Source organism: Grampus griseus (genome assembly GCF_964374135.1).
Source record: "Grampus griseus genome assembly, chromosome: 9".
In the NCBI taxonomy this organism is placed as follows: Eukaryota; Metazoa; Chordata; class Mammalia; order Artiodactyla; family Delphinidae; genus Grampus; species Grampus griseus.
Window position 1 is genome coordinate 14890667 of NC_139003.1, and position 11625 is coordinate 14902291.

At 43.1% G+C, this 11625-nt stretch overlaps 1 protein-coding gene across 1 annotated transcript in view; it reads left to right on the plus strand.

Annotated features, from left to right (window-relative positions):
* Positions 1–2222, plus strand: part of ATP6V0A4 (ATPase H+ transporting V0 subunit a4) — a gene marked incomplete at both ends in the record, with an annotated part of 47224 nt that extends 45002 nt beyond the window's left edge. The window contains 2 exons of the mRNA XM_082662183.1: positions 118–289; positions 2129–2222. Of these exons, the coding sequence (XP_082518309.1) occupies positions 118–289; positions 2129–2222 (266 nt within the window). The remainder of the gene's footprint in view (positions 1–117; positions 290–2128) is intronic.
* Between the last annotated feature and the right edge of the window lie 9403 nt (positions 2223–11625).

Consider the following 11625-nt stretch of genomic DNA (forward strand, 5'->3'; position numbering starts at 1 on the left):
ACCTGGGAGTGGAGTTGCTGAGTCGTAGGGTGTGCAGGTCCAGGATTATGGTGTAAGAATAATCTGCATTTGCCAGATAAACTGTGTGGTTGAGAATGTTTGTCTTGCATCTTGCAGAACTGTCTGAAGTGCTCTGGACCATGGTGATGAACATTGGCCTTCGCGTGCAAGGCTGGGGAGGACTCATTGGGGTCTTCATCATTTTTGCCATATTTGCTGTTCTGACGGTAGCCATCCTTCTGATCATGGAGGGCCTCTCGGCTTTCCTGCACGCCCTGCGGCTGCACTGGTAAGAACTGGTTGTAGGGTAGATGCTCTCAGTGTGCTCTAGGGAAGGAGGATGGGCTGTAGGGCCAGCCAACTGGGTTCAAATCCTGACCTGCTGTGTGACATTAGCAATTCACGTACCTTTTTGGAAGCTTAGTTTAGTCCCCTTGTTGGTATGATATTAAATGATGTAATACCTGGGAGCCTATATACATATACAGTGACTGCTCTGTAAGACATGTTAGAAATGTTCATTTGTTATTATAATTGGCTTCAACTGTTGGTAAGATGACGGATCTGAAAGGCTCACAGAGGGCAATGCTGAGCAAATCTGGGATGTCTGGCCTTTGTTGCTGAGTGCTGGAGTTATACCAACAGAACAGACAACTAAACTCATTTTTTTTTTCTTTCAAAATTATTTATTTGGCTGCGTTGGGTCTTAGTTGCAGCTCGCGGGATCTTCGTTGTGGCACGCAGGCTTCTCTAGTTGTGGCGCGTGGGCTCTCTAGCTGTGGGGTGTGGCCTCAGTATTTGCAGCGCATGGGCTTAGTTGCCCTGCAGCATGTGGGATCTTAGTTGCCCAACCTGGGATCGAACCTGCGTCCCCTGCATTGGAAGGCAGATTTTTAACCACTGGACCACCAGGGAAGTCCCGCGACTAAACTCTTGGAAAGTGGAAACAGAAGGAGGGTACCCAGCAGGAGGAAGGCACTCACTGGAGGCCCTTGACATTCACAGGTGTGTCCAGAGACTGTCGGCCATCACTGGGCCGACGAATATGAAAACATTTGTTTAGGCTTCTCTCTCTCCCAAGTCACATTTCAGCTGAGGGTTTTGAGTGTGCTGTCCATACTGAAGCATCAGGGCTCCTGTGCACCCTGAACCAGACTGTCCTTAGCAACCCTGGGGCTTCCTCCCTCCCTCTGTGGCCACTGTTCATAAAGGAAAGGTTTTACACTTCACCTGTTGAGAGAATCACAGGGTCCCCTGCCCGAGGCTATAACATCATTTCTCCCCGTTTCATTCAAGAAATGAACTCTGCAGTATAATAAAGCGGAAATGATCATACGTGATATCTGTTATGTAAGTTATAAAAATATAAGTCAAGGGCTTCCCTGGTGGCGCAGTGGTTGAGAATCTGCCTGCTAATGCAGGGGACGCAGGTTCGAGCCCTGGTCTGGGAGGATCCCACATGCCGCGGAGCAACTGGGCCTGTAAGCCACAACTACTGAGCCTGCGCGTCTGGAGCCTGTGCTCCACAACAAGAGAGGCCGTGATAGTGAGAGGCCCGTGCACCGCGATGAAGAGTGGCCCCCGCTTGCCACAACTAGAGAAAGCCCTCGCACAGAAATGAAGACCCAACACAGCAAAAATAAATAAATAAATTACTAAACTCCTACCCCCAACATCTTCTTTATATATATATATATATATGTCAAGGCTGTGGTGGTTCTGCAGTCACGTAAGCCCCGCAGTTTAAGATCAGGATGGAAACAAAAAGCTCGTACAACCTGGTGACACGCTGTCTCATCACAGCTCCTTATCCAGTACTGCCTAGCGAGGGCTTCCCGGCTGCTGGGAGCTGGGGGAGGTCATGCTCTGGTCCTTGAGGCCACTAGCAAAGGCCTGGAAGAAGTGGGGTCGGGGGAGGGAAAGGTGTAAGAGGGAGGCAAGAGAGAAGGATTTAAAAAAAAAGCCTCAGAGGATTCCTGTGGTGGCTGCCAGCCTGGGGCGCCTTCGTCACCTGGTGCTTGATTTTACACATGCTCAGCCTCTCCCCTCCAGCTGCCAGCCTCTCCCCTCCAGCTGCCAGCCTCTCGTTTATGTGTTCAAACCCCCTTCTCCTTGCCCCTAACAACAGGGTGGAGTTCCAGAACAAGTTCTACGTCGGGGCTGGTTACAAGTTTTCTCCGTTCTCCTTTAAACAAATCCTGGACGGGACAACTGAGCAGTAGCTGCACGTCTGGCGGCTGCAGCCGCCTCTTCCATCAGTCACCTCCTACACCAGTCTCTGTGCCAATGAAAGAAGTGTTGTCTTGTCTTTAACGTCAGCCTGCATAAGGCAGTCAATGGAATGATTGTTCTCGCTAACCGGAGGGAGGAAGCCATGTATTGTATCTGTAAGCCGTGGGATTTGATATGACTTAACCATGTCGTAGAGAGACTACACAGGCAAGTCATTTCAACCTCATGCGGGGTCTTAATTGTCAAATCCTAGAATGATTGAGAAATGGGGAGAGGGGAGTGCCAAACTGAGATTTTCTTGTAATTAAACTTCTGGGTCATCCACTTTGTTATTAAGGTGTCTTTTTTCAACATTATTCTGTAAAATTGAGTATTGATAACTATAGGCCAAAGCTAAACAATAGAGTTACACAAAGTAACCCTAGAGAAAGGTTATGGTTTTTTATTCCTCATTGCCTCCTTCCTCAAATACCTTTTTTCCTTGTCGGGGGCTAAGTTTTACAGGATTAGGGACGTTCTCAAGAATTTTCACTCCAGGTGAGGAAACACAGATAATGTTCTCTGTTCAGATGGAGGCCTGGCCCTGGCGTGGCTCGAATTGTTAAATCCTGTGGAATGAAGTGTGACAACATGATATCATCAGTGATTTTGTTTATTCTCAGTGCACATTGTGCTGGAGTTAACTGGAGAATGAGATCTGTAGGCTTCAGCAAGTTCTGGAAAATGGCTTGCCGGGAAGGAGACTGCCAGACAGTCTATCCTGATGCTCTCTGGGTCAGCCGGCCCCAGAGTCACTTCTTACGCATCTTCACTGGCAAACTTCCAAGATCCAGGTGTAGAGGAAGATGTGTTCCATCGACTAGTCTGAACAGCCTGTATTCAGGTTAATTACCATCTTTATGGTAACTATACAGGTAGAATTAAGTGTCATTAACATTGGTGTAGTGCTTTCCAGTTTACAAAGCAGTTTCACATAGTATCTAGCTTGTAATAAGTTTCCAGAAGATCTGACCAAATGCAAAATCGCCTTTTGGACAGATCTCTCTTTTTTTTAAGCTCCCACCTGCCCCTCCGTGTAGCGGGGTTGACGATTGTTCATGTTCAAGTGTCGTCGTTCAAGCCCAAGGAAACGTCCGTGTCACCTTCCACGTTGGTGTCCTGACTTGTGCAGCACAATTTAAGGCACAGTCAGGTGCTCAGCAAGTATTCATTTAATGATCAAAACAGGTTGAGCTCAAGAATGATATAGTTGGGGTCAGAAGACTCCGTATCTATGAGTTCCACCTTTGATACTTTATCATGTATGCCCTTGGGCAGGAACTGGAGTGTTCCACATATTGCTGGGGGTCGAAGAGCACCAAGCATGGATGAGGTACTCAGCCAATGGCATTGATCAAAGAAAAGGACAGACTAAAGTAGGACGTAAATGGTTCTTGTAAGTCCATAAATCCCCGTGCTGCCAAGGTCACCAGAGCGTTTCAAGGTTCTCTCGGCTCATCACTGCCCTTCTCAACGGCTATCTAAAAATACGCTATGCCTACATGGATCACAGCCTTTTGCCGTTTAATTCTAAACAGCGATGGCTGTGAGAAAAGGCATGAAAAAACAAAGCTGCCCTCTGCCCTTTGCTTGCTGAGACCCCTGTTCTTTCAGAAATCCCAGGCCTTCTTGAGAACGACATCGTAGTTTCCTCCAAGGATTGGCAGCCTCTTTCTGTCTCAATGAGAGATGTCATCTCCCCTTTAAAAAGGGATTGGGTGAAGGGCTGCTGAGAAGAGGGTGTGACCGGCATGTCACTCAGTCGCCCAGGATGCACGATTGTTCCTTAAAGAATCCTGTTCACAGAACTAAGCTGAAAGGGGAGGAGAAGACCTGCGAGCCAGGCTTCTTGGGAAGGGAAGTCCAGAAGCCCCCAAGAGGCCATCAGTGGCCCAACTTCTGTGTAAGACTCAGCTGCAGTAAGGAAGAGCAGAAGAGCCCAAAACTGGAAAGCTTCCCAGGAAATACAGAGAGGTAAGAAACTCCGACAGGCAACATAGATCTGGATTTGCTTTTTCTGCTCTGGGAGCCAAGGGGATTTGACCATTAGTACTTGTCTGAATACAGATGGAGTATCAAAATTTCTCTCTTCTTACTGATGATATTGCAAAACAAATTACATCACACACACACACACACACACACACACACACACAAGTTCAGTTTTAAAAAGCTCTACATGGCCTAATTATTTTTGGCTCAAAAATTAAGTGTAGCAAAATGCAGTAGAATAAAATGTCCATCAGTTCCTTAGAAATTGTTTGAATGAAGCCTGAACTCCATCTGAGCCCTTGAGTTTCACAGTAAATCCCCAATATGTCAGTTCTTTGAAGGCAGGCAATGGTTACTTTCCTATTGTAGGTTTTCAGGAATGATAGTGAGGGATGTGGAGCGTTCTTCCCCATGTTAGTCCCTATTTTCTTGAATTGGTCTGACTGGTTATCTATCTGTCCATCCCTCCATGCATTTATCCATCATCCATCTTCCTAGGCTAGAAGGGATTTAGAATGACTTAGGGAGCCAAAGAATAGAAGATGCCAACTCAGCTTTTCCAACATTCTTTTTCAGCGTTGAGATTACAAGCTCTATCTCTCAGTAACTTTCCTCATATTCATCTCCGAAATATTTTGTCCTCTTTATAAAAACTTTTTAAATGAAACTTTTGGCTGGAACTCAAGAAAATGTAGTAAGAGAATACTTTCCATATCTGTTAACTTTGAGTTAGTATTCGCGTGTCCTCTTAATGACATGGAATGAAAGCCCCTTTATTTTTTTTACTTATTTATTTTTAATTAATTAATTTTTGGCTGCGTTGGGTCTTCGTTGCTGCCCGCGGGCTCTCTCTAGTTGCGGCGAGCGGGAGCTACTCTTCGTTGCGGTGTGTGGGCTTCTCGTTGTGGTGGCTTCTCTTGTTGCAGAGCATGGGCTCTAGGAGTGTGGGCTTCAGTAGCTGTGGCACGTGGGCTCAGTAGCTGTGGCACGTGGGCTCAGTAGTTGTGGCATGTGGGCTCAGCAGTTGTGGCCCGTGGGCTCAGTAGTTGTGGCACATGGGCTTAGTTGCTCCGTGGCATGTGGGATCCTCCCGGACCAGGGCTCGAACCCATGTCCCCGGCATTGGCAGGCAGATTCTTAGCCTCTGCGCCACCAGGGAAGCCCTGTAAGCCTCTTTATAATTCACAGATGTGAATAACAAAATCCTGATAATACCCTATCAACAACCCTGCACCCCTACAACCAACATGCCCCCACCAAGAAATCCTGTGGTTGAAGGCCCCATATAACCTACTAGGGCAGGAATGAGAACTTTCTCTGTTGCGGGTAGTTTATATGTTTGTTTTTTCCATCCCTTGGCAACCTCCCCTGACACTGGGAATGCATCTGAGCCTTGACCATCTTCAAGGAAGGGCTGGGCATTAGAAAGACTGATGTTACAGTTGGCGAAACTGAGCGGGTTTGCTCCTCTGAGTGGAGTCTGGGTCACACGTGACTGCCAGCTTTTTTGTCTACCCTCACCGCACCCCTGCACCAACCAGGCCATTCCATGTTCAGAAGGTTTTTCTTTCTGTAAAATACGCTGGTTTTACAATTGAAAGCAATGTAGAACAAGCGCGTTCTTAGTGAAAATTACCCCTTTTGTTGCGCTCTTCATAAGTATAAGGTGACTGGGTTGGGTGATATCACTGTTACATATCTGATTAGAGAGGTTATTTTTGGTCTTATGTTCCAATAGGCGTATGGCACGTGTGAGGGCTTCCTAACACCACTTAAGATGACCCTTGAAATTTAATCAATGTATTTTAGAAAACAAGCAAGTTTTTTTCCCCCAATTTGGGTGGTTTTTAATTTGAGTCCAAGGTGTTTTCATGTTGGCCAAATATTAGCAATAATTGCATTTGGAGAGATATACATTTGATAACACTGTAGATGCTTTAAAACTTACCCTGAGTGTATTTGATTTGTGATTATGGTGAAATTTTAGAAATTTAGTTGATACCTTTATTCAGAGATGAGAAACAGTGCGACCATGAGCGCTTATCTTGCAGTGAGCACTGTGCCGTATTATACAAGCATTATCTCATTTAATCCTCGTAACACTTAAAAGAAGGAAGTTTATCAGTTAAAAATCACACATACCTGGCTAGTCCGAGTGTAGTGGTGTTTACAGTCGATCACAGACAGTTACAGATTTCTTTGTTCCTTCTCTACTCCCACTGCTTCACTTGAGTAGCCTAAAGAAAGCACACACACACACACACACACACACACACACACACAAACAGAGAGAGCTTTATTTTTTCCCCGTGGAAAATATGTCTGGAAGTGAACCATTCAAGGCTGTAGGAGAGGTCCAAATCCTCCTTGTCCTTCAGGTCTCAGTTTTTCAGGACTCGCCTCCCTGGGTCCCAGGACTCGGCAAAGCAGGGCCTCCCTTACGTTGCCAGAGCAACCTCTGCTACCCTTGGGACCATGTGGTTCCCACCTGAATACTTGCCTTTATCCCCCATTAGATTGTAAGTGCTTTGGGGGCAGGAACCCTTTTCAAGATATTTTATTGTCTGATACATAGTAGTGTTCCATAAATATTTGTTGAAAGACAAAACACAGTTTCAGACATCTCTCCTGAAATTTCTGTGCAGGTGTGTATTTAAATGAGATTTTTATGAATTGAGATCATTGTATACATACATTAGGTACATACACATTGGAAAATGCTTTTCAGCGCCAAATAGCCTTTCACCTGCGAGCTTTTAAATGACATTCTGTTACAGGAGTGTATTATCATTTGTTTGGTCACGTCTTTACTGGTCGGCATTTAAGTGGTACCCAATTCTTTCATCGCTCTTGTCAAAAGAACAGTGTGTTGAGCTTTCGTGCACCTTTATCTTCATTCACCTCTTTGATTACCTCACTAGAATGAATCCTAGGAGTGAAATTGCTTAGTCAACATTCTTTCATCTTTGCCTAACTGCTTTCTGGAAAAGTTGTAGCCATGTACCCTCCCACCAATATCAGTGCCTGTTTCCCTTACACTGGGCACAACTGATCTTTAAGGTTTTTGCAAATCCAATAGAGGAAAATAACCCACTTTAATTTGAAGGCAGAGTTCTCTTCATATTATGGAAACCAAGTAATATCAGTCTCTTCAATCAAGAAACATGAAATCGCAAATGTGAGCCTCCCTTCCTGCCATCAGCTTGTTTCTTTTCCTTTCTTTCGGCCGTGCCACCTGGCTCATGGGACTTTAGTTCCCCGACCAGGGATTGAACCCTGGCACTTGGCAGTGAGAGCGGGAGTCCCCACCATTGGACCGCCAGGGAATTCCCTCAGCTTTAATTGAAGAGAAACTGAAGCAATTATCTTGGACCTAACACCTTTCTCTCCAGGAACTCTGTGATGAATCACTTCTCTTTGCTGATAAGAGAAGGAAAGTATGTAGGGCATTTATGACCCATGGAGCTACCTAATCCGTTAAAACACACACATCAAATTAAAACTTAATAGTAAGTGGCAGATTGCCTGGGTTTCTTTTCTTGCCACTCAATACTTTAGCAAGCAGACTTGCTGGAGATTGTTATTACTCTCTAAAACGTAAGCCTTCATGATTGTTAAAATTGTAAAACATGTTTAGACTGCTATGAGAAGTCATAAAACTTGACTGGTAGAAGAGATTAAGTGTTGATTGAATATTTAATTTACTGTTAAGCATTTTAGTTGTAACTGAACTTAAGATGAACTTACTGGGATTTTAAAAAATTATTTGCCTACCAAACTAAATTCTTTTATTCTCTAACACTAAAAATGGCCAGAATCACTTTTGGTTTTTAGGTCGGCTACTGCGATTGGCATGGCTATTCTTCAGGAAAAAAATGGAAAAATTTATATACAATAAGATTCGCCATTTTAGAGTGTCTAATTCAGTGATTTTTAGTATAGTCACAAGGTTGTGCAACCATCACCACCATCTAATTCTTACTGAATGACCTCATTTTCATATTTTGATTAAGTTAGTAGTTTATCATCTCGAAACATGATAGTCATAGCCAATTTTTAATGTGTACTGAAGTCCTTTTTATAACCAAATTAAGCTGATTTTTCTCATAACTACTTTATTTTAAAAGTTACCAGATAAAGAACACCCCTCCAAAGGGTATTTGGACAACTTCTGGAAAGGAAGCAGTAGGAGTTTCCAGAACAGTGTATCTTTGTGAATTTCAGCCTCTCAGATGGGCTGAGAGACCAATCATTTTTACTTTTTCCACCCTGTGAAAATAACAGCTTTTTGTACTTTTCATGGTCTCCCTTGGTAGAGAGGATTTCATGAACTCATTTCTGAGCGTTATTGATTGCTCTCCCACCTGGGAATATTTGTGTCTCTGTGACAGTGTTTTAAGAAAACAAATAATATCTACTTTACAGTATAGTTGCTTTTATGTGTATCTTTTGTGTCCCCAGCTAGATTAAAAACTTCTTAGGGAAGGGAACACTGTCAGACCCTCCTACAAAGTCTCCACAGGAGCCCACACAACAAGATACAGAGCTCGCACTTGGCAAACACTGATGACCTTGACGTGCTTCTCTACAGCAGCTCTGCAGCTATTTCTCTGTTCTGGGGAAAGGGGATCTTTGAGTTCTGATTCTGCTGCTTCTTAGTGGTCTGACATTGGAAAAGTTACTTAAGAATCTCAGAACCTCATTTTCTGAACTATCTATTTTGAAAAATATTACACATCTTCAAAAGCAGAGGATGGTCAAATAAACCCCAGTGTACCTGAAACAGGAGGGAAGGAGGCAGGGCACAACCTTTGAAAGAATGACATAGGCCGAGGACATAAACTGATTAGACATAAACTGATTAGAACCAAATGGGTCCAAGATGGCAGACAAGTCGACTGCACTAGACCTTGAGCCCCAGTACACACTCACATCAGCAAGCTAAATGACACACCCACAGAAGCCATGACAGTTCCGAGACCCACCGTAAGGATCAAAAAGTGGGCGGTGGCCCCATTCCTGGAAATCCCCGCCCCTTTCTAAAATAGCTGGAATACTGCTCCCACTCATTAGCCTAGGAAATCACCCACCCCTATAAAAACTGACAGCCCCATACCCTGGTGCCTTTCTCACCTTCTGAGATGGCCCACACTCTGTCTGTGGAGTGTGTTTCTCTCTAAATAAACCCACTTCTTACCTATCACTTTGTCTCTCACTGAATTCTTTCTGCAATGAGACATCAAGAACCTGAGCTTCATTAAGTCCTGAAACCAGGTGTGTGATCTCAGTTGGAAGACTGTGGGTTTTGGCCGGGTTCGAGTCCCAGCTGCATGGGTTCAAGTCCCAGTCTGAGGTGCACGGTTTCATACCCACTATCCCCTTCAATAATTTTCACCATATGGCCATTCTGTTTTCATCTATACACCCATCTCCTTCTTTTGCACTCTATTCCCAACCCACCACTGAATTATTTTAAAACAAATCCCAGACGTCAAATTTCATCTAAATATTTCAGCATGTATCTCTAAAATGTAAGGATTTTTTTCTACTGTGACCATAATATCATTGTCACACCTAATGATGTCATCAGTAATTCCTTAACATCATCAGACTTTCAAACTTGCTTGCAGTTCCCTGATGTTCTATCATCTCTTTTTCATCTCATTTGCTTTCTTCTTGTTGTTTTACAATTGGTTTGTTTGAATGAGGCCCCAGACAAATTAACTCGTTTATTTAGCTGGTGTGTCTCCTTTCTGTTAGTCTATAGGTTCTCCTTTCCTCTTTTTTTCTTGCCATTTATTTATTGAAGAAGTTGGGGCATTAACCTGTAGAACTTCTAGCATGCTGGGTTTTTCGTATTGCATCCACATGGTATAGTTTGACATGTTTCTTCCTCCCCTGTGTAAACTGCTAGTTAGAGCTAGGGGCTTGTTCAGATTCATGTTCAATGTCTCTTGGTGAGACGAGGGCACTGGTGATGTTGTGTATTTCCTTCCTCGTGCATCTCATCGGGAACAACATCACATCTGATCATCTCTTTCCGTGGCATGAGGAGCCATTGTTGGGTTCAGGGGTTATAAGTCTTATCCATCTGAGTAAAATTCTCTCTCAGCCTTTCACCTAGTACTTTATCAGCTGATGATGGTCATTGCCTGGATCCGTTATTTCTTTAGGAGTTGTGCAATCACAATTTAATTCTATCCTTCTTTAGGATGTTTTCGCTGAAATTAAAAAATACTTTTCTTTCACCAACTGTTTGGTTACCCTGAAATACAGACAATCTGTACAAGAAAGGCAAGACATTTACTAGTTTTCAGAATAATGAGTTGGTTTCTTAGTATTCTCCAAAGGGGATCAGTGAGATTATCATTTTAGTAATCCTAAAATTTTGGTATCTTTGATGGGCTTCAGTTCTTTGCAACCATTCTTCTTTGTGTGTGTGTGTGTGTGTGTATGTGTGTGTGTGTGTGTGTGTGTGTGTATGTGTGTGTGTGTGTGTGTGTGTGTGTATGTGTATGTGTGTGTGTGTGTGTGTGTGTGTGTGTGTGTGTATGATACATAATGAACTCATATTGATATTTGCAATTCAAAATTAGGATATAAAGTCTTTATATAACTTCTTTGATTTTTGTATCTTCTTACACTGAAAATCTTGGTTCCTAGTAATAGTAACATAATTTCTTTATCCTATAATATGTACTAGTATCAATGATACCAACATTATTACTAACAGTATAATTACTGAGAACAGATTAAGATATCTGTTTATCCCACTAGGAATGTAGAGTTAAATTACTATGTTAAAGCCATTTGAAAAAAATTTTTCACTAATTTCAGCTTTCCTTGTTTTATTTTTCTTTTGATTTTTAGGGTTAAGATTTTTTTAGGATTAAATACCCAAAAAGGGGTGGGGGGGGGAGATAAAAAGAAGTGCTCCATGGGTTTCTGTCAGAATTAAATGAAAATAAGGTGAGAAAGCACGCTGTAACATGATTACACTGTAAACTGTAGGATCTATGAAGATGTAAAGCATTGGCTATTGTGATTAGTTTTCTGTAGCAAAGCCTACCTTCATTCCCCGTCAGAGGACCCTATTGGTTAAACTGTCAAGAGCTCACCTGGCCCCCCTCTCCAGGTTGATTACTAGCCACCAGGGCTCAGTTCTCTCATTTGGCCATTCAATCTCTCCATGATTTAACTTGTCCGTGTTTCAGGTTTTTCCTTGTAAAATAGTGATAAATTATAATACCTACTTCATTGATTTTCTATGAAGATTAAAGGAGAATATACACTAGATTTTATTTCTTTCCTTCTTCCTTCCCCTGTTTCCGGCATTTTCCCTCCCCTGTTTCCTGCAGGGAA